At 37.8% G+C, this 23694-nt stretch overlaps 1 protein-coding gene across 5 annotated transcripts; it reads left to right on the forward strand.

The window, feature by feature from the left end:
• The first annotated feature begins 117 nt into the window (after window positions 1-117).
• On the forward strand, window positions 118-17711 carry LCA5 (lebercilin LCA5). 5 transcript variants are annotated; one of them, XM_041412432.1, is made up of 9 exons: window positions 118-200; window positions 479-557; window positions 4939-5320; window positions 7805-8334; window positions 9843-9980; window positions 11214-11310; window positions 12421-12566; window positions 14395-14533; window positions 16333-17711. In XM_041412432.1, the coding sequence occupies exons 3-9, from the start codon at window positions 5122-5124 to the stop codon at window positions 17136-17138; spliced, it is 2055 nt and encodes a 684-aa protein (XP_041268366.1). In that variant the 5' UTR covers window positions 118-200; window positions 479-557; window positions 4939-5121; the 3' UTR covers window positions 17139-17711. The 5 variants fall into 5 exon arrangements, with proteins under 5 accessions (XP_041268366.1, XP_041268368.1, XP_041268367.1 ...); XM_041412433.1 differs by lacking the exon at window positions 118-200 and adding an exon at window positions 659-780 and having other exon boundaries at window positions 322-557; XM_041412434.1 differs by lacking the exon at window positions 479-557 and having other exon boundaries at window positions 124-200.
• Window positions 17712-23694: the final 5983 nt, after the last annotated feature.

Here is a 23694-nt window from a genome sequence, read left to right on the forward strand (position 1 = left end):
CCGGGGCTCGGCCTCCCACCAATGGAAAGAGCGGTTGTCGCCAAGCCGGCAGGGCGAACAGCCAATGGCTGACGAGGAGAGCCCGCCCCCGCCCCGCCGCCTGTTGCCGGGCAGCCGCTGTCAATGGCCGCCGCGCGGCCCCTTTAAGCGTAACGCGGCAACCGCCGGCGCGTCCTCCGGGCGGGCCGGGGGCTGGGCAGGTACCGCCGGGACGGGCCGGGGGGGACATCGCGGACATCGCGGGGCGAAGGGAGCGCCACGGCGGGGGGACAGGACCGCCGTGGGGCCGTGTTTTCCTAGGGGCTGTGGGAGCTGGGACGGGCCCGGGCCTAGGCCTGGGGTTGGCCTCCGAAAGGTCTCGGGCCGCTGGTGTTCAGTTCCTTTCCTCCGAAGTCATTTATGTAGGTTTCGGTGATTGCGTTTAAAATGTGTCATCGCGAAGTGCTGCTAGAAAATAACATTCGATCTGTTCTTTAAGAGTCTCCGCTGGGTGAAGGAAAGCTGCCTGCTTGCGCTGCGGGACCCGGAGGGTCGCTCTCGGCGCTGGGCTGAGCTCGGTAGGTCCGCACGCACCGGAGTATGGGTATGGCTGGCAGTATGAGCACGGGCCCCGTGAAGCTCTCTGATTTAGAAACATAATCTCTTCTCCCGCTTGTAGGACTGGCTTGCATGTGCTCTGTTTGAAGTGGAATTTCCTCATTTCTGACCGGGGACTTACAGCAGCTTTTTCATTTTGAGATCTGACAAAAGTAGCGTTGTGGCTTACTGGGACAGAGTCAGGTAAACGTAACATAGGCTTTTAAAATCATACAGCGTTTTAATTCACCAAAATACAGGACAAGGCAACAGTCTTAAGCTGTGCCAGGGGAGATTTATGTTGGACGTTAGGAGCAATTTCTTCACAGAAGGGTTTATTAAACATAGGAATAAGCTGCTGCTCAGGGGCATGGAGTCATCATCCCTGGAAGTGTTTGAGGAAAGACTGAACATGGCACTTTGTGCCCTGAATTAGCTGACATGCTGATGTCCAGTCATAGGTTGGACTTGATGATATCCAAGGTCTTTTCCAACCTAATTGATTCTGTGATTTTGTTGAAAGCTAATAAACCTAGAAAAACTGCATACAGTTAAGCCAGCAGGTGCAGTACCTAATGAAATTATACTTAGTCCTCACTAAGGCTTGTCATTCAGTATGTTTTGATGCCATAAAAGTAAATGATTTTGCTTGACTTTCGTCTGGAAAACTTACAGTATTTGGATATGAAAGAGATGAATGCATGGAGTGGAGGGAGACGAATTTCTTTCGAAATCATTCTTTGCTCTTAAGTTCAGCACTTCAGTGACTTGGACTGATGCTTTGTACTTGTCTGAAGCTGGCTTTCTTGCAGTGTCCCTGTCTCAGAATAGGTGGAAGAACGGAGCGGGCCGTTAGAGGTCAGTGTTTGTACGGGGAAGTGCCATTCGGTCACCAGCAAAGGCGCTGAGCTTCCCCTGCGCTGGGAAGGGGAAAAGGACTCAAAAGTTTTATGAGTCTTGCACTAGAGAACTAAGCTTTGGGTGCACTGCGTGGGAAGAATTGCTGAGTAATTTTCCTTGCTGTCTGTTGCATAATACCTGTAGTTCCACAGTTTTAACTTCTGTTTTAGTGATTGGCTTAGGAGTAATAGGGAATCTCCTGTCTCTGTTGTAGCTGTTTTGTGTTCTGTGTTTTGTCTGTCATGTTCTCTGTGGTGACCTGGTGCTTGAATGTTTTTTGTAATGATGAACATGGTTTTGATACAAAATATGTAAATAACAGCAATAGACAGAAGTACCAGAAGTGAAGGAGTGTGAAATCTTGGAAACAAAACTCTTTCTAAAGTTTTGTATGCAAGTCTCAGATTTCCTTCAGCCTCTCTGTATTGATGTGATCTCAATTTATTAGTCTTCTAAAAGCACGCCTTGAGCTTTTGAGGGGAGAGGATTGGGATTTTGATGGTGGTGGTGGAGCTTAGTAGACCCACTGCTAATCCATAATGTTTCACTGCTCACAACTTATTAAACCTACAGGGGAAAATAGATATCTTTGTGGATCTTATTCACATGAGTTAAACTCACTTTATAATCAACTCAAACTAGTTTGTAACAATTGGAAAGTCAGGGAACCAAAACATTTATTAATTAAACAGTCCTTAGGCTTACTGAGGTGAAACTCAAATATCCTAGTTATTCTTTTGTTCTCAAGATAAACTGTGCATTCTTTTGTTAATCAAATTGTATTATGAACTGTTGGAAAAATTAATTTGGAAAGACTTGACAGATTAAGGGTTTTTTTTTGTTTTGCATGGAAAATATGATAATATTACCAGTTATAGAACTAAAAACCATTTGAAGATCCAGGAGATGTTTTTGGGGATTCCTCAAGGGCGCTTTCTTTGTTTTACCTTTTTCAATTTGTTTTCATTCCATTGCTTTTCAAGTACTTCCAGAATGCATTGAAAATTCCTCTTCATTTTTATATCTGTATGTCAAAATGATACTTAGCAAAATATTCTCAGGAGTGGGGAATATCCAGTACAGGATTGGTGGATAATTCTAATCCTCCAGTTCTTACAATTTGTTTGTTTTAAATACAGTGAGTTATGAAAAGCATTCTTCAAAAAGATTATTGCCTCTTCAGTGAACTCTTGTGAGGCTAGAAAATAACTGATCACTTTAATTTGGTAAAAGTGAGTGCTCTTCTTTTATATATATAATTAGACATGAACTGTAGGCATTTATGCTTTCCTTAAATGTAAGAATATGAGGTCTGTGCCTCCAGAGTACTATTTTTATATCTCATATTATTTTAGTACTTTTATATAAATGTGTTGGTTTCTGTCTTTGCATTCCCTGAAATCCTGTCCTGTGGAGACAGACCTGATGCAGTCTTGCCTGTACATCCTCTAGAGAACAGATTGTGCCCAAAATGCTACCTGTTCAGTCTTGTTTTGCTCTTCAAGGAGCAAAATAACATCCATTCTGCACAGGTGTTTGTGGGGCCAGGAGTTAGGAAAGGAAGTGTTTGGGAGTAGGGAAGCACCGTGATATGTTCTAATATTCTTACATGATCTTAGTTACAGTTATTATTAGGTACATCCTTTCAAAATGATTTTAATAACTCTACTATCTTGTAAGGAAGAAGAACAATCATTCCTGATTATTTGAATGTTCACAATAATCATACCTTCCAGCTTGTGCTTAACAATCTCTAGGACAGGTGATCTCAAGCATAGCTGATTTAACTTCCTAGGCTTTGCAGTGAAATTTTAGTTTTCCTCAGATTCTTTTGACATAAGTTTTCGGCATCTAATTTTTTTTTTGATCACTTTGAAAATATTTAGGTGTTTAAAAAACGTTATTTTGGAAAGTTACTTCATAAGTGACAAAAAATACTCTTTTCCAGGTAATTCAGTATTCATTTCCAACTATCTTCCCAGTTTAGAAACCTGATGGGATATTTATTCCTCTAATTCCTTCTGTATAGATTATGAGGCCAAATGGATTCCAGTCACTGGAGACAGAGTTGTGCTAACAGTGAACTGAGCCAGAAAGCTTGAATTTGTAATGAAAACTGTCTTGGCAGCTGACATTTCTGTTCTGCTTGGCTCTGCAGTAATGCATGTATAGGCAGTGAAGGCTGAGAAGAAGGCCAAGTTTATTTTATTGGGGAAATAAAAATATAGTGAAAAATTTACAGCTCATTTCCAGGTATGTTGAATGTCCTGCAGCATAGAGCAGTTTTGATTGAAAGCAGCTCAATTTTTTGGTGTGTAATTTGCTTTGCCATTTAGAAATCAGCTGGGAGGTTATGTCATTCAACAGGTGGAACTGATGGGCTCTGATGCAGGCCCCATTTATTCACCCACTAGAGACTTGGTATCTCAAAGTTGGATTGAAAAGAAAAAGATGGTGAAATTAGGCTTGAAAGCTGCCAACAGTGGTGAGAGAGCCAAAAGACAAGGGAAGCTGAGGAAGTCAGGAAAACACTTCCTCAACTGTTGAGAAAATTCTTTTGACCTTTGAAGGTGAATAAAATTTGGAATATATTTGCTCCATTATGTTCTCAGGAAGTATCTACAAATACAAAATGGGATGATTTCACCTTGAGATATGGGATTTTTCAGTTTGCATTAGGCTGCAGGAGGAGCCTTTCTTATTTTATACCTGCTTCAGATGTAATGTTTATCATGTACCGGGGGCGTGGTCTCTCTTATCAGATACAAAAAAGGTGTAAATATATAAGTACACATGACACAAACGTGTGTGCTCTGGCCAGTCCTTGAAGGCATGAAGCACCAGATGTTGTAGGGTATGGGAGTACTTTTCAGGGTGAAGATTGAGATAGATAGGTACAGTTTCATTAGGGGTTAGGGAATGGATATTTTCCAGACAAATGGGACAATTGATATTCAAGCCCATTATTTGACATCATTGGAATGTCAAAAATTGAGAAATGGAATATTTAGTCAAATTCTACAGATATCTCAATTCAAGTCACACAAATAAGTTGTTCATTCATTTGGTTAAAAAGTTTTAAAACATGTCTAAATTAGTTTCCTGAATATCAACAAACTTTTGCTTGTGTTCTGTTTTGTTTTCCAAATTTTTCTTTTCCCTTCTCTGACATGGGAGAAGTTTCTTATTCTAGATTTAGCTGTGTTAGTATTCTGATTTCTCTTTTGGAATTTAAATACCTCAGACTATTGAATGTAATAGTGGTAGCATTCCTAGAGTGATGCCTGCCACATTTAATATAAATATAATTACTAATATAAACAATAGGTAGCACAGTGTGTGTCATAAGGTTATGGGAATCATGAATAATTTTACAGTTTTTTTACCTTTCTTTCTTAAACAACTTTCCTTCTTAGCAAAACCATTCTCACTGTTTTTTTCTCTCTCTCTAAATTGTTACAGAAAAATGCATTCTGAATGATAACTACTGCTTGCTGAACTGAACTGCAGAGATCTCGTGTTTGGAGATGAAGATGATAAACTGGAGGAAATAATCTAACTACTGCCATTGTGACAACTAAAAGATCCTTTGTGCCAAGATGAGCAGTCTTTGAGAAAATACTGGAAAGCTGTTAAACCTGAAAAATGGGAGAAAGAGTAAGGAGCCCAGATTCTGAGCAGGAGAGGAAATCAGACGAGGATAAAAATAGTGACTCCTATTATTCAGATGAAGGTAATGCATCTCGTTCATCCAGCCAGTCACCAGCACTAAGCTCTCCATCTACAAACCAAGAAAAAAGACATCACAAAACACAGACTTCAAACAGCCTGTTGCACTACCAAGGTAGGTGGGTAGCAGAAATTGCTGCTTTGTAACTGCTCCAGAGAGTTAATTATCTTTGAAAACTCAAAAAAGAGAAACTAGCATTGTAAGCATCTACAAATACAGTTCGTGTGAATTATACTACAGATGGCAGGTAGACAGTAGCTGCTCCGTTGAAAATTGAAATTAACTTTCTCTTGCATAAGGAGAAATTTTGGTGATTTTCAGAATTCTTCATAATTTTCTAAGCAAGTGAATATTGCTTTTATACTAGCCTTCTGTTGAATCATGCTGATGCTTTCTTTTTGTCACTGACAGAAAGCTCAAAGCCAAAAACCCAAGGCATGTTCTTGCTACGCAGTCTGTAAAAAGGAGACAGTTGTTAAAATTTCCCTGATCAAATAACCTACAGATACCTGTCCTGTGGAAGTCTAGTTGACTAAGCTTTACAGAATAATACTGTGACTTTAAATAAACAAAAGACTGCTAATGTAACTAAAAAAACCAAAAACATTTTTGATGAAAATTAGGTTCAGATGGAGATTCAAAAGAAAGTTTTTCCTGCTTCTTCTCTGAGGGTAAAATATTTCCAATTTGAGATGACACAGCTCCACTTTGAGCTCCCTCACAGACAAAGGCTCTGCTTTTTTGATAGAGTTTGTAGGGAGGTGAACATCCCTGCAAAGAAGAATAGCATGGTTATGCAGGCCCTGGGCTGAGGTAGGGCTGTAAAGCCTTTCTGGTACACTTTGACAGCTTCTTCTAAATAATTGTATACATTTTTTTGTGAAGTCGTAGTGTATCCTACCTTTCTTGGGCAGATGTTTTTGTTCATTGATAAATGCTTGATACTGTGTGAATCATTTGGTCTGTGTTACAATCTAGGCTGTGCCCAAAGGTCTGACCTTAAATGTTTAATTTGCCCAGGGAATGTGTCTCTCCAGATCCTTAACAGTGTGGGTATCCTGGTGCAACTGGTGTTTTGCTGAGCTTCTCTGTGTTCAGAAGTGGCATCTCCTCCATGGTAGTCATCTGTCTGGGAACCAAAAACAGCAGTTCCACCATGCTGTTTAATTTGGACGAGACAAATGTGTGACCATTTCTTTGTTTACATAGCCAGAATTGAATATAATTATTACATGAAGGTAGTGTGTATGCCATATTACATTGTCTTGAAATACACTATTCCCCAATGTAACTGTATGATCAAAAGTAAAATATTGGTACTGGAATTTTATGTGTGCCCTAAATAAGGAGAAATTCTTACAGGGACTGCAGGTCTAGGGTTAATGGGAACTCCCTTGGTTGGTGTTAGGAGTGGCATCATTCCTGCAGTGCATGTATTAGGTAATCTTTTTACACTTGAATGTGACATAAATGTTCTTTGTAAAGGAAAAAAACACACCTTCTATTGTTTGCCCAAGCTGTAGAAAAAATGAGCACCGAGCAGAAAATGCATGAGTATTTCTGCAAAATGTCTAGAGGAAATTATAAGAAGGTATTTTTAAGCTGTTATTTTTGCTGACAAGTATTCTCAGTAGAATAGAAACATGGTGAGTGGCAAAGGTAGGAGGAAGAATTTGCTGTCACACACACTGTCCGTGTACACGTAACTGGACTGCTGCTGTATCCCAGCTTTCAAGCCAGAATTACAAACTGCTGCTCAGTGTACTTCTTTCAAACACTGATATACCTTAAGGAATTATGCACTCTATTAATTAACTCTATTTATTCAGTTGTTTTAAGAGATATTTTTAGTGGATTATATGATTCATTCTTTGAGCTTGCCATGAGAGGCACATAAGATAGAAACAAAATGTTCAGCTTTTATGTGTGGGGATGACAATAATAATAATAGCAATAAATAGGAATGCAAGCGGGGCATACAAGTAATCAAATGAGAATACTGTGTAGAAAATAACTTGTGATACAAGAATAAATTACTCAGGGAGAACTGAATTTTCATGGGATTTATTATTTTGCTTCGGAGGCTTTTTGCATTGAGCCTTTGAAATCTGCTGTTTTGTCTGTAAGCATGGCAGCTGGATTTGAAAATACTACTGCATTTGTCTGGGAGAATTACATCTTGCATAATACATAACTGGCTAATGCTCAGCTAATTGTTGCCATTTTAAAAGCATGTGATCATTTTGTATGCATTTACAGTATAGTATTTCTAAACCATTTTAATAAACAATATCAAATATTAACAAAATATTACTCTTATTTCTGATACGATTTGCAGATTATTTCTTTACAAGGGTCCTGTATTAATGGCTGCAAATATTACCTCCTATAGTAGATCACAGACATAAATCTCCATTTTTCAGCTATCAAAAGGAGCATAACTCTGTCATATATACGCCTTTTATTGTCTGGTTTGAAAGCTGACATCTCTGCTAGATATTGTATGATTGTTTCAGACAGAGCTTGGTTCCAAGGATGTCTGAATAGACAAACTGCATTGTCTAATAGTAAACACGCTTTTTATTTTTCCTCTCTCAGCCACAAAGAAATTGGATTCCAAATATGCACCAAGCAAAAGAGGGACACGGTGGGGTTTCCGTTCTCAGAGCCTCACTAGGGATTCTCCTGCAAAAGATATAGATCTTGTTACAAAAAGAGTTCTTTCTGCTAGGCTGCTGAAAATCAATGAGCTCCGAAATGAACTGACTGAACTCCACATCAAACTGGATGAGCTGCAGAAGGAAAACAGGGCACTGAAGAGGCTTCAGCACAGGCAGGAGAAAGCCTTGAATAAGTTTGAAGATACAGAAAACGAAATCTCTCAGCTCCTTGCTCGGCACAACAATGAGATTAGAATATTAAGGGAGCGCCTACGAAAATCTCAGGAGAAAGAACGTGCAACTGAGAGACGGCTGAAAGATACTGAAGATGAACTGTACAGGAAAAAAACTGCCTTGCAGAAACTGAAAAAGCTGTCTGCAGATAAGCACCTTGCTGAAAGAGATGACCTGGCAAAGAAACTAGCCTTAGCAGAGAGCAAGCTGGAGGACAGGGAAAAAAGAATTAAGGTGGGATGACTTTCTTTTTGCAAGAAATTCTGGTACAGATATTTCTTTCCACAATGAATTGTAATTTTACACAGCTGTGGAGCAAATAGAAAACAAATATTTTTTGGTTTTACCCATAAGTAGAATCAAGTAAATTATTTCTAAGGTGATTATATAGTTACATATGAGATAGTTGGACATTCAAATTTCTCTTTACAAATTAAGCATATTTTGTCAGAATATATCCTGTGGATTTGTGCTTTTAAATGTTTTTATACCTAGCAATAACATTTCAGAAGTGGGTACAGATGTAATATAACTTCATGCAATCTAGTTTCTCCTTTTTGAGGGAAACAGTTTGTAAAATTATCTGGGTATTTAGGGAACTTTACACTAAAAAAATTATGTAATAATTCCTTTTCAATTTTTGAAAAGCATTCATACAGTGTTTGATTGTCCACTATTCTGCACATCTAGGAGCCCAGCTGGACAAAGTTACACCATGTTTTTTAAATACTGAAATATCTTTAGACCTTTTTATGGGTATAAAAGAAATTATAAGAAATTTGTCCAATATATTTTAATTTCATCCAGCAAAAATGTTTTTGCTTTTGTAAACATGTCTAAGGATGTCTACACTGTAAATATGTTTATGAACTTATTTATTTACTTAAAAATTGTGTTAACACTATTAAAATCTGTTGGTAGTTGTACTGTTTTGATAGTATATATATTTTATATATTGTATATAAATTTTATACTATTGTTAGCTTAAATTATGTCATTGAGATGATGTTAAGGTTTGGTATCTATATTAGTAATTAAACCTAAATTACATTACAGAGATAAGAAATCCAAGGATTAAGCTGGAAACTAAGCTTTCATAAGATAAATCCCACAGTACCAATACATAAATGGCTGAGTTAGTTAAACCACCTCATCCTGTAGTGTCACCATCTGTCATCTGTACTTTTATGATTAGGTATTTCAGCATTTGTAATACTGGATCATGTTAAAATGAATCATGCTTTAAAAAGTAAGGGATTTTCTTCTAGTTTTTTCCTACTGTCATCAACACAGCTTTACTTAAAACAGCTATTACAAGATGAGGGCATGTAAGTGAAATCATAATCACAGGCTAGTTTCTAGCAGAAATGTTAAAAATTCCTTCATGTTTTCTTCCTTCTAATGCTGCACTTTCAGGGAAGGATTCTGTCTCTTACCCATCAGTAGGAGATTTGTCTTAGAGATCTAGAGGTCCACTGTTGCAAGACCCTTGCAGAAAGTAGTGTGAGTTTCTATTATGTCCTCAAATCACCTCTGAATACTCAAAAGGATGAGCTGCAGCATCTGCAGATGCTTTGCCCCCTCAAAGTTAGGATTAAAGGTTTAAATGTATTCAGTGTTACAGCAATGGTTGAGCCTATATCCAAACTCAAGACACTGGTTTACTTCATTTTATATAAGTAATTTGACTATAAAAACTACTGCAGTTATTAAAAAAAAATATTATTTTGTTTTAATTGAAGGATCTGGAAAGAAATCTTGAATTAAGTAGTAGCAGTTTTCAACGAGAGTTACATTCAAAGAAAAAAAAGTTGTACGAGGCTCAAGAAGAAAACAGAGTTCTCCAAGAAGAGCTTAATCAGCTAAATCAGAAGCTGAAGGTAAAATAGGTGAAAAGAGTAGAAGTTGCTAACCATGTTCTGAGATTTTATCTTAGGAAGTATCTGTAATCAGGTTTGAATAGTTTACCACTGGTTTACACTCTCTGATGTGTATTTAATTATATACAACATGTGAGCTCTTTTTCTGCATTAAATTGAAATGTTCTGTGCTCTGACCCTACAGTGTTTATAACAGGAATGCCTCTGTGTTAATCATTATTGTTAGCACTAGTTAAGAAAAGCAAGATCAAATACATGGTCAAACATTGAGAGCAAACCACAAAATCTGTGGGAAATTAGGTTTGAAGGCTTGAATTTAAAATTAAATCTGCAGATGTAAATAGTGCTTTGTTACTAATACACTTTTATTAAAGTAGGTTTGCATGAAGATTAATGTAATTTATTTGTGATATTCATGTGTTGCTAAATGTGTGCAAATATTTATTTAGACCCCACACCATCACGATTGTTGTCCAAATTCTCAATAAAAGTACTTAAAATATTATGTTCTACTTAGTGTATCTTTAGAAAAAAAATAAGTAAGACTCAAGCTAAAGTACTTAGTTTCTAGGAGAATTTTCCTCAAACTCCAAGTCTCAATATGTTGGAGATTAACCAGTTCACCACATTCCCAGCTATCCAGCAAGTAGCAGTAGTGTTAGCACCTCTAAAATATTTGGAGTAAGAGTTTTAAGATTTGTTAGTGGAGTTTACAGTTTGAAAACCTTGTCATTGTCAGACGAATTCTGATAACTCACTGTTCATTTCTATATTTTGTTCAGTAAATGTGCTAAAAGAAAGGTATGCCTCTATGTGTATGATGCAACGGGCCTCTGCTAACTGATACTGACAGTGCCCTCTGACAAGTATCATTGCTTGCTTTGAAATGTTTAACTCTTCACAACACTTAAAATTCAGTTGTGCAGTCTGTACACATGGTGTAAGTCTTGTTCATGTTTATGGAAGCACTGGCATTTAGTTTTATTTTCACTGCAGAGATAGGTTTTTTTCCTCCCTAATGTTTTGCTAAGGAGTTTTTTGGGCAGGAGAAAGGTGTCTGCTTTCTCATGCCATTAACAGAGTTAGGAATGTGATTGTTATCCTTGAAACAGTGGATGAGACAATTATTTATTCTGTTTCTATTTACCATATCTATTTTTAATTTACATTACAGCTTTGCTAGTGACTGAAATACTAGTAACTGTTTCTTATACCTACCTCTTCCATTCACAGGAAAAAGAAAGAGAACTTGAAGCAAAAAATATATATGCTAATCGTATGTTGAAGTCATCACCTAGAAAAGACACGGATATTGTACAAAGAAAAAGAGGTAACTTGTACAAAGCAAAAATAAAAGCAGAAAAATTATTAGCATCACTTTGAAATGTCTCAGCTGGGTTATGGCTTTCATGCGCCACTCAGTGCTCAACCCTGATGCTGCTTGTTCAAGCACATTTACCTTTTTGCACTTCTTTCAACACAGCACTGGTTACAAATCATTGTTTTTTTGTCTGTTACATAACATAGCAGAGCCAAAATACAGAACTTCACCAAACAGCAGTTTTACCTCCTTTCATACCAGAAGTTCCTCAGTAAAGGAGGAGGGGAACGTTGGTAGAAAAATCTCCAATAGATGATAGATAATATTTACTTGACAATAAATTAGAGAGGCTTTAAAAATATGTATCTTCACTGCTAAGAATATTTTTGTGATCTGTTTTATTTATTTTTTTCTAATTCAAACGTGTTATCTGTCACATGGGCTGCACTTATTTTTTTCTCAGAGTATGTGTCCCAGAACATAATCTTCTAAAAGTATCAGTACAGTGATTTCTTCTGGTGTGACAAGACAGTCTCAAACCTTATCCATAAATATGTGTGTCTGTGTGTGCGCTTAGACTGTTTTCACTGGAGAAAAATCCGTAGAATCTACTTGTCAGAAGAAACAGAAATTTATGGGACTGTTTTAAATATTTAATGCCAGTATTTCAAACAGTTTGTCTGCTGCTTGTTTTATTATAGATGCTCTACCATTATTCCATTTTAGGTTCAGATTTTTTTAAATGTCATTCCATAAACATAAGTATATGTGTTTCAAAGATGCAAGTAAGTGAATTTTAATTTTATGAGTTTGATTCTGTGACAAGCAGTAGGATGAGTGAGATATTTTGTGGGGCTTTTTAACTAATATTCAGTGCACTGTAATGACCCTATAAGTAGCATTAAGGTGGGGTTTAAATTATTTTTCAGTAGAATTTTTGCATGCATTTTTTTTATGATTAGGTTTTACAGATGCTGAAAACAACTGTGTGAAACTCATCAATACTTTCCACTTCCATTGACTTCAGTAGAGTCTTTTGTTTGCTGCAAATCATGAAAAATGAGAGACAGGTGTATTTTCAAATGAATACACCATTTAATTAGTTTGTATTTTCTACAGTCAGCAACCAAAATATTAAAAAGGGACCGCAGCTCACCAAAAGTGTACAGACCAGTGGATGCTTCTCACCAGCAGAACTTCTTCCAGAATCAGAACTTGTGTGTGGTGACACAGCAAACAAGAAAGAAGGAATTCTTCCTAAAATAGTGAGTTCCATAAAAATTTGAGACCCAGTCCAGACAATGTACCTATTGGATTGTAAAATGCAGCGCTTATATTTAAAAAATGTGGAAATATACATGTCTAAATATATAGAAAATACAATTTCAAAAATATTATGTTCTTTAAGAAAAGATGTACCTTTCTTAGAAATATACTCAATTGTTTTAGAGAGTTTGTCATAATCTTTATCTTACTGAGAGCCATTAGCTCAATTTTTTTTTTCTGCCACTGTAACTTCTTTGAAGTTTTTAAGACTTCATTTTCATTTTCACCCTTTTTCGTTGTTTCTAATGCTTATTAAAGGAATCTGTTAAACAGTGCAGTGATGGCTGCCTTTTCTCTGTTTTCTTTTTGGTCTTAATTATGGTTTCTTTTACTTTCCAGAATTATTTCACAATTCATAAATCTAACACTTCCTCTTATTGTCACAGTGCTGGTATTTCTTTTGGCTTTCCAGCTTTGTCAATATGCTTGGGTTTTTTTTAGTTTTTCCATTTCCTTTTTTAGTACAAAATAGTACCAATTAGAAGTATTGCTAACCCCAGGCTAAAATCAGAGATTTGTAAGGTATTACAAACAGAATGACATATCTGACGAATGAGATTCTGGTACAAATTGTGCAAATTCTGATTACTTGAGGCTAGGACCTTTTTTCAGAAATAACTGTCTGAAGGTGGTCTTGGCTGGCTTCCTGGTAGGGCTGAAGCTTTTTCATGGCAGTTTCATTTGTATGTTTTCTCTTCCCAAACCCTTTCTGTAACTATGGATGCAGTTAAATGTATTCTTCCAGTATGTACTTGTGTGAGTTACAGAACCACACAGTTGGTACAAGTGCAGCTCATGGATTCCAGGTGTGTGTTCTGTATATGTCTATTGCTTTAAATAATGTAAATTAGATTTGGGTAGTCTAGGCTTTCTTCAGTATTTAAAGTCAAGCACTTTAAATACCTGACCACCATCTCCTTATGTAGTTTATATTTTTAATATAACAATGATAACCTTGTACATGAAGGAAAAATACTTGCAGGTTTTTTGGCTAACAGTCATCTTTTCTTTGTTCATTAAGTAGCAGCTATTTCTCTTAGAAGGGTATTCTTAATCTAGAAGTTTTTGTTCTAAAATAAGCACATAACTCCCATGTGTTGGACTATGCTGACTTTCTCTTCACTTCATTGCCACTACTCTTCTGTTAGTGATTTTTACTGCTGTTGTTAATATGTTTTCTGCAGGTTCTTGCCATTTACATATGCACGTGTAGTCACTAGCTAAAATTGTCATCCGAGATTAAACCTTTCTCTTTGATTGTTTGTTACTTAATACTCCATAAATTTAAGTACCAGAATGAAATTATCTGAATCTACCACTCACTCACTTGAGTAAAAAGGTCAGATTGTACAAGTAGAGGGCGACTAATTGCTTGCTTGTTAAGAGAATGTGATGGTGAAATGTGGCCTTCTGTTAAACTGCCTGCAGAAGACAACATCTGGTTTCTAAGGAGAGCCACCCTGAAAGTGATAATTTTGCTTTATGGCATTGGAGCTGCAACTTCCCTGAAATGTGGAATACAAAATAGAGTTCATTGTCTATTCATTTTGTTTCAGGTGTATAAAAGTATACTAGAGGTGATACTATATTGGGGCCAAACCCCTTGGTCATCAAAGCTGGTTTGGTTTAAGGAGACTTACTCATTTTATGTTTAGCAGTAAGAATGTGATTTCAGAATGACATAGAAGTTCTTATGATTTTGTTAGGTTGTTCATTTTATTGACTGCTTTTCCCCATCAGCTTCAGTTTTCTATTAATTTATTTCAGGAAAAAGAAACTCAAGACAAAGCGTGGAAAGAACAAACACAACTCCTAAGACAAGACCAAGACAGGGAGAGGGAAGAGAAACTGAAACCTTTTCAGGAAATAGAGTCCTTAGAGGAGAGGGTTCCAAAACTTCCTGACGGTAAGGAAATGGGCAGCTGAAGGCTGAAAAATGCACCATAGAATACTAATCAAGTGAGGCTGCTGGTTTCTGGTGAAAAGAGAAAAATGATTTTTCAGAGATCACTACAGTGGAAAATTATTTGCAGTTATATTATGCAAAGAAGAATCAAAAAGAAATACAGGATATAGAATAATCCATGCCCTGTACTCAGCTGTGATTAAGTATGCAGCAGTAAAAAATGCTGTCCACAAAAAAGTATTGGAGTCTGAGAGATTGTGCTTTACAAAACAAGAATGACATAGAAAGTAAATGCTGATGTTATCTCTGACTTGCTAAATGTTATTGAGGTAGGAAGTAGATTTTGACTATTGAGATTTGAGTTACTATTTTTACTATTGTTCTGCTATAGTAGAACAAATCTGTTTTCCTTAATATAGCCTTTTTTTCAGTACTTTCTACTATATATATATAATGTGAAATTTTAGTTTCTCTTTTCAGGTCTGGTTATCTGAATCATTTGGTGTGGCTATTTGAGAAATGTCAGTTTCCATCATTATATATTAATATTGCTTTTTTATTATTAGTTTGGTTTTCACAGCATCTTAATCACTTAAATGCACAAGTCAGTCTCAGGTATTTTAGATGGACTGCACCCTGTCATGTTAAAGAACTCTTTCAGTGATTGCAGTTAATGAACAGTAGTACTTATTCTATATGACAAGAATTCTAAAAATCTGTAGCTGTGTTCAGAGGTAAAATCTGTGGAAAATCTTATATCACGTATTACATAAGCCAAGAATCTGATTTTATGTCTCTGAATAAGATGATTTAACCACCTTGCCCATTGTATGGAATAAGCTGGTATTTCCCCCACCTTACAGACAGAAACATGGCTCTTAACTTGTATAATGATCTGCTATTGAAAAAAATATCTATGTTAAATATATTAACTGAACTACTGCAACAGTTTCTGAAAGCCTGAGCCAAAGTACAGTAGATAACATGGAACTTTGTGAAAGCCTAAGTCAGAAATTTGAGTCAAGTGTTCAAAGGAGAATGCCACTGTGTTGGAGGGGCCAAGTAATCATATTCAACTTTTGGCCAAATATACATCTGTTATCTTGGGGAAAAAATATTTTTAAGAGAGAAATATGTGAGAAGCTTCCTCCTTCTTCTACACATTTTCTGGTTTCTGTAAGTTGCTTTTTTGTACCTTTGGTGTCCCTTCATAGCTGTGCACAGTCACTCTGAGTCCTGGCAGTGATGCACAAGAACACTCATGTAAAGGTCTTTGCTGTTTGCATCTGATGCAGGGTATTTTAAATCATTCACTGCTTGAAACAGGTGATGACTCCTGTGACTTTGAGGCCTGATTACTTCACAGAAATAGTTCCCGTTATGAAAAAAAAAGAACCCACACATATATCCCAGGACTGTCCTAATGTCAGCAGTGGTGAAAGAAAAATAAAGTACTGTGCAAGTCAGAACTGTTAAAATCAGTAATGTTGTATTCATTTTCATTCAAACTCAGGAAATGGGAAGGCAATTGGCAGAAGTCAAATTGCTTTGAAAATTCTAAAGCATGGGTAATGTCCTTTGGAAGATGACGGTAAACTTTTATATCTTATCAGAGATAAGATATCAGGTGTGGATTTAGTTGCCATTTTTGAAGATTTTATTCTTGCAGCAGGAAAATGTCATTGTACATAGAAGAGCATGTTACAAACTCAATGGCTTTTGCTTGCGTTATTTTCAAAATCTTACAAGGGTATTTTAAAATTAAAACATTTTAAATATTGCTCAAACATTTTTTGCAGAGTGGCAAAGGAAAGAATATGACAAAATTAAAAAAGAAAGCAACTTTTTATTGGATAAAGAAGAGAAAATAAAGATGGAGACAGAAATTCACAAACCTGATGAAGAGAGAGAAAGCACTGAAACAGTGGAAGAGCGGCGAAAAAGAGAGTTCCTGCTTGCTAAAATGCAGGAAATTGATAGAGAAATTCAAAATACAACAAACACAAAACCAACTTCCCAAGTTCCACTCGTAAATACAGCAAGAAAATCTGATTCCCTGGAGAAAAAAGAGAAAACTAATCCAGTCTTTGAGATTCCTGGGAAGGTTACTAATGGATTTCCTGTAAAGGACAGCCAGGATGATAGCACAAGAACACAAGGGCAGAAACAACGAAACGTAAGGACTGTAGCTTTAAGTAGTGAGTTAATATTTGGTAGTTATGTACCTTCCTTTGGGAAGGGATCAGGGAGACCAAGTTGGCTCACTCAGAAAAGTGACAAATTAGAAGAAAATGTTACGGAGAATGCAGATTTTGATAGTAAGAAAGAAAAGAAGTCCAATTTAATGGAACAACTCTTTGGAAGCAGTGCCAGTACCATTCTTCTTTCTAAAAGTAACAATACGCCACCTTTGGACATAGACTGGGACTCGAGTAATAAGCCTTTTGTTGATAAAAACAGTAAAGTCAAAGTGAAAGAAGACAATGGGCTTTTTGGTGGAGGAAGAAACCTAAACAGACACCGTCTGCAGTACACTACAAACAAGCCAGGAGTTAATAACCTTGGTTCTTTAGAAGATGAAGTTGAAGAAGTAGTCTTACAGTGATCGTGTTTTATATGTTTCATATGTAAATACTGAAAACTATTTTCTTGTAATATTTATTAGATATAGATTTGAAGTATTTCAGATTTATTGTAAAGCCTTATGAAGGAATAATTTACATAAATGGGTATGTGTGTAGAGGAGAGATGCAGAGGAGAGATGCTTGGGGTTTTTTTACCTGTATTTTTACGTGTAGGCCCCTCACAATACGCTGCTTTTTATTTACAGTATTTCTTTTAGGCCTCAGATACTTTCTTTCTTTCTTGGGCATTTGGAGAACCTCTTAACTGTGCCAGGAGAAGGCAGTCATGAAATGAGTAGAAGAGACAGTCTTAGCACAAATACTCTTAGAATATCTTATGCTGCTGCCGTGTTATCTCAGAATAATATCAAAAGAAGCACAATTAACTCAGGAACAGCTGCTCTCTCCTTTTGCATAGGTTTTGTGGACCTTACTAGCAAATGTGTAACTCTTCTCATATATTCAGATTATATTTGTTATACAATGCCATCTTTTGTAATTTCTGAATTTTTTATGTAAAATTCCAATCATTACTAAGTAATTTTTTAACAAAATGGTTTTATTAAATGAGTTGAGTAAATTTCTTGTGTGTAGATCATCTTTAACACAAAGTTTTGACATCTTATATCATATTATTGATACTGGGGGTGATGCCTTGTGAAGGCTGACCTAGAACAGAGACTAGACAGAGTTAAAGAATAAAGTAGGTATTTATTAGAAGGCCTCAATGGATACACCTTGGGCAGCACAAGAGCCCAGCCAGGGCTACACCCAAGATGAACCCAAAATGGTCACAAAATGGATGACCAGTCATGGGGTCTTACTTTTATGAGTTCTGGTCCATTTGCATATTGGAGTTAATTGTCCAATTATAGCTTCAGGTTATGAAGTCCCATCCTTCTTGTTTTTCTCTCTTCAGTCCACATTTCTCTTGGGCCTGAAATTTGGATCATTTGTCCTTGGTACCCAGCTAGAGAAGGAATTATTTTGTCTACCTGCTCTGTGAAGAGAGCTTACTATCCTCTAATATGAAGTTCAGAAGTACACACTAAAGCAGTACAGAATCTGAAAAATATAAAAGCTAAAACCTGAGGCATCAGGGGAAGTTGGTTGCAACTTCACTCATGATGTTATTTACTGATTGGTGCTGTGTACACAACTTAAAAAGATATGCAATGAAGAATTTAGCAGAAGCATTCCAGGAAATAAGCTTAAGGTCATTCCTTACTAGAACAAGAGATTTTCAAACACCTCTCTGATATGCTCCCTCTGAGCCTGATTCAAAACACACTAAAATACAGAGAATTCTTATGATTTAAAGATGCATTGATTCAAGATTTTTCTGAACACAGTGGCTCTTCTGAAGAGGTGGGCTGGTGTCTTCATCATGCAGTAACTCTTCGCTCTTCTCCTTCAGAAAGAAAATTAGTCACAGATCCAGATCCAGGGCGTGGGACAGTTCTCACTAGGTGCCCAGTAGTGAAGAGCAGCTCATGTTCACCTGCTTGCTTACAATCCCCATTACATTCATTGCAGTATTACAGAACTTATCTGGCTCATTTTGCCTGCAGATGGTCAGAATATCAGAAATATTTTAACCAACAACAGTGAATTTAACTCTGTGTTACTTTCCTGCAATGACTTTTTGGGGCGGATGCTGTGCTGTAAGAGGTAGGAGAGGGCTGTGGGTAAGCACTGCGGTGTTTGTGACTGGGTAGTTACTTGTCTTGTCCTACCTGTGGGTGGTGCTGCCCATCTAGAAACAGGTGCTTTGCTCCTGAAGATGACATTGAGGTGGACTGTTTATTTTTATTTCCTGTGGTTGTGGACTATAAGGCATAAAACAATGTATCTGCTGCAGGTGTTAAGGATCATGTAGTGTATGGAGGGGGGGACTATTGGTTTTGTTTCTTTGGAAGTCAACTTATTAACAACTGGCAAATTCCAACTGTTGTGCTGAACTGATGTGCCCTGCTGTTTTAATTACAAGTGTATAGTTTCTAAGCTGTTTTTTTATTATCAGCCCCTTCTTAAGCTCACAAATATTCACATCCTATTGCCAGCCTCTTCCTAAAGCAAATACTGTGGTGACTCACACCAAAAATAAAAGGTATATCTGCATTAGAAAGGTGAAAATTAATTGATCTGCTGGAAACAGTGTCACAGGTATAATTTCCCTTTTCCTCTCATGGCTGTCCGTCTCTACAGTTTATTCTTTTCTCTTGCTGCACTTTCTACTTTTAGAGTTACTGGCAAAAATACCATTACAGATAAAATGTGCGAAAGCAGAGGTAATCTGATTGTGGGAGGAAACATTTGTGTCCTTGTAATATCTGTAAGCAGCATTTCTGCTGTAGAGTAACAGTTTTCTACTCACTGGAAGAAACTTTTGCAAGATCTTAAAAGGCTCTGTAGACCTTACAAATGGGCACACTGATCCCTGTAGTCCTCTGGACCCCTGGTCTCAGCTGCTGTAGCTGGACAGTCTGCATGTTGCTTTTAGTGGGGCCAGTGTCTTAACAACTCTTGATTGACTGCAAAAAAATTCCAGCTTTTGCAGTAAAAAGTAGGTCACAACAGTTTTGATGACGATTTGTGTAAGATTTGATGGTTTTGTCCAGTTGTAGGTTCTGTTTGATGTTTAGACCATATGGCTATTACATCTGTTCTTGCTTTCCTTCTGAACCATCAAAGGTGATGGAAGAAATTTCTCCATTCCAAAAAGGAAGGATCATTAAAGTTTGATTAATAGTTTTAGTGGAATATTCAGGGACATTATTACTGTCCTGGGAAAAATGGTCTTACAGTTCTGATCCCCAAGAGAGTGGTCATCAAACAAAAGTATCTGAGGAGCATCTGTTGAGGGTGGTCAGGTGATCACCTGACAGAAAACAGGAAGTTTTAAGAAGGAATATTTTTCTCTTTGAAAGAGATGAACTGGTGAGTGTGTTAGGGGGAGTATAATAGGTGTTCTGTAATCCAGAAGAAACGTAAACCACTGGAGGAGAACTTGGGAGACCCTTCACAACTCTGAACTGAAGCCTCTCAGCTGAGGTAAGAAAAGGGAAAATGGGAAATGCTTAAACATCTTGAATATTTTTCCCAGATCTGTGGAATATTTGGGATAGCTAAAAAGTGGGACATGGGGAGAAAGTTATTTTCTATAACCTTATGGGATACTCTGTTTGTGATTTTGCTTTTTCTATTGCACCCGTGCCTAAAGGTGTGAATAGCAAATCTGATGCTTCCAAAACAGGACACAGAGAGGATGAGCTTAGGCTACTTGGTAGCCTCAAGTTCATTGCTGGTCCTGAGACAGAAGGTCTTACGCAGCCTGGCCTGAGCCTATTTGCGCTGTCAGGAGGTGGGACAGAATATCTAAACTGGCATGTTAGGAGTATGAATTTGTTCTTGGGACAGGAGCATCAGCAAGGCTTTCACTGATACTTGTGCTCTAGAAAGTGCTTTGGGTGAGCCTTTGCTATTCAAGAGAATAGTAACAAATTCTGCATAATGCTCTGAAGCAGAGACCAGCACAAACCAGTGCAGCAGACATGAGTGCCTTCAGGAGAGTCATGGTTGCAGGAAGGGAGGTTTTGTTCCCAGCATTGCAGGGCTTCGCTAAGCCTGACCTACTCTTGTTCCAAGATGACAACTTTAAGCATAAGAGATGCCCCGGGTGACATTGCTCATTTATAAAATTCCCTTTTGTTGGATCAAATTTAACGTAGTCTCCTGTTTCAAATGATCTCTTTGATTAGCTGCAAAGTTTTGATGTCTGCAGGAGGAGAACAATTGCATCAGTGTGCGCTGTCAGCCAGGACTCGTGGCTGCTGGGGAGTTGCTAGGATACCTCTCTAAAAGGTATGATTCACTTGATTAACCACCAACCCAGTTTGCATGAGAAATATTTTTCCTATCATTGTTTTGTGCTGGCATCAACTGTGCATTAGATGTGCATGTGTGTTTAGAGCAAGCTACAGGTTGATTTTCATGTGTGTCCATTTCATCCTTTTGATATGCAATAAAACCCTCTCTGCTGCACAGAAAAGAATCCAGAGCAGTTGTAGCAATTCCAGTAATCTGTAAAATGAGCATTGCTTCCAGAGGGGAACATCAACCTAGAGAACCATGGGAAGGTTTGACTTTGGATATGCATTTTTGGCATTATAGCTAAAGCTTCACTTTATATGTGTGAAGATGCAAGAGAATTTTAATCTCCTATGCATTATTTTGTTTCCCCACTCTGAGGAAGGGGTTGGACCACATGACCTGCCACAGTCCCAACCAAAACTATTCTATGATTCTGTCATCCTTGCCACATTCCTCTGGTATTAATGCTCCCTTCCAGTGGAAATGCCTTGCACAAAGCTGCTTTGTTCCACTTCCACAAAGTTGTCTCAGAACACCTCCTGTGTGCGCTACTGTTCCTGAATATGGGAGTATTATGTTAAGGATGCAAACCCTAACTCAAGTCTCTCCCCAGCAGCTGCTTCCTACATGCTTATCTTTCCAATGCCTTATTTTTACCTCCATTTTCCTGTTTCCTGAAACATATTGTTCAAACATTAGAGCATCTCGCCATCATTTCTGTGAATCCTCTTTTGTCCCACAACTCTCTTTCTGCACTTTCTCTCGGACTTCCATAAACTCCTTTTGCTACTTCCACCATGTCTTTCCTCTGATGGACCATCATTTGTTCCTTCTGTCTGAACTAACTTCTGTTTTTCGTCCCCTAGGCAGGACAGTTATCCTTTCCCTGCATTCCCTTTATCTCCTCCTCTCCCACGGTTTTGTTCCCCACTCTCAAGCTCCCTACCAGCTGTTTGTGCTGTGTTCCCTCTCACCTGTGGGTGGAAGTAGGTGGAAGTAGTGTTGCAAGAGGGTAGGAAAGATGCTGGAAAGGGATGTGACCTGATTTTGGAACTGAGTTGCCCACACATGAGCACTAAGATGCAGGTGCTGGAGCACTCTGTCCAGCGAGCAGGTACCAAGATGGGTACCCAGCTGGCTTGGGAACCCAGAGCACAAGGCTTGCCTGCTCAGAAGTTCTCCTCAATCTTCTGTTCACTCTTAATTGGGCAGAGTGACTGGCTTTGGAAATGCCATTTGTGTCCTTTAGGAGCAGCCCGTCTTATCCCACCTCTGCAAGTCATTAGGATTTCCTCATTGTCCTTTCTTACCTTCTTGAAACTGCTAAGTGCTCCAGGCTGTTCTTCCCAACATCCTACCTCAATGGCATGTCTGTTTTAGTCTGGGTATAGATCACCCCTACTGTTCCAAGTAGCCTAAAAAGCTGCACATTGCTGTGCTAGGATCTTGATGACCTGCTAATCTGAATGCTTCTGACAGCCCTTCTGCTGATCCTCCTGCTGCTCCCACATCCCAGCCTTCCCAGTAGTTTTTCCTTTTTGCAGTCTTCTTGTTTCCACTGCTGTTCTCTGTGCTGTGATATATTGGGAGTCATGGGACTCGGGCTATGTGCTACTGTGTTGTGCAGAGCTTCTAACGAGCTGTGAGCTTCACAGTTTGCTGCTTAATAATTCTCATGGTAGCAAGGATGGATAACACAGGTGCTGTTATTCACTGGAGATCACTTAATTACTAGTACTCAGCATGAAAAAATCGTGCTCAGATTGGCAAAGGGCACACACTGAAGTCCCATACCTGACCTTCCTCTTGCTGTAAAGCTAACTCTGGCTTTAATGCTTGGTTGAAACATCTTAAACTGCCTGAAGCCTTGGGGAATGATCTTTGTTTAACAAGTAAGCATTAGTTTGACTGGTACATCGTTTTACTTGTCTCATAACCCATCATGTACAGTAACAACAGCACCTGGGTTTCAGAGACATTTTTGACTCAACATGCTCTCTAAACCTACAGGTCTCATGCCACCCATGTGAAAACCCTGAGGAAATGAGAGGTCAAAGTGGCCTTCTCCAAGTCACAGTGGCCAGTGGTGGAAGTTAGACTAGGAATTTCCACATTGTCATGCATTATAAGGCACTGTCCCCAGTTTTGTTTGTGTATGGGCATCCTCTATCCAAATCTCAGGTATAGTGCAGTTCTGGAATGAGTTGTGTGCAATTTTTTTGTTTGTTTGTTTGTTTGTTTTGGTTTGTTTTTTGTTTTTTGTTTTTCATAAAAGCATAAATCTAAGATGGAAACATTCCCAGGATTATTCTAATGTCTTCTGAAAATCATGGCTCTCTGATATTTTGTTTGTTTCTAGTGACTACATCACAAATGCTGGCACATCTAAGTAACATTTGTGAGCAAAGGATGTAGCTTCACCTTATCTGGTAAATCACAGCATCCTCCTGATACTCCACCTGCAATCCAGTGGGGGAAAAAGCATGGTTAAAGCTTGAGCATGATCAACATTTACAAGACACACTGGAAATACTTAATTTTAAGCAATATTAATATTTTTATCTTCTCATCAGTTACAAATTACACTCAGGGTCTAGAGTTTCTCCAAAATGTAATCAAGTAAATCCTGATTTTAATGAGTGGCAATCACTAAACCTGGGAATA

Source organism: Onychostruthus taczanowskii, unplaced genomic scaffold (genome assembly GCF_017590055.1).
Source record: "Onychostruthus taczanowskii isolate IOZ18803 unplaced genomic scaffold, ASM1759005v1 scaffold39, whole genome shotgun sequence".
Taxonomy (NCBI): domain Eukaryota; kingdom Metazoa; phylum Chordata; class Aves; order Passeriformes; family Passeridae; genus Onychostruthus; species Onychostruthus taczanowskii.

What these genes read in the sequence shown, in the direction of transcription:
- LCA5 (XM_041412432.1), top strand. Translation starts at nt 5,122, where the DNA reads ATGGGAGAAAGAGTAAGGAGCCCAGATTCTGAGCAGGAGAGGAAATCA. An exon ending in CAGCCTGTTGCACTACCAAG is followed by an intron (nt 5,321 to 7,804) that starts GTAGGTGGGTAG and finishes TTCCTCTCTCAG; the next exon opens with CCACAAAGAAATTGGATTCC. An exon ending in ACAGGGAAAAAAGAATTAAG is followed by an intron (nt 8,335 to 9,842) that starts GTGGGATGACTT and finishes TTTTAATTGAAG; the next exon opens with GATCTGGAAAGAAATCTTGA.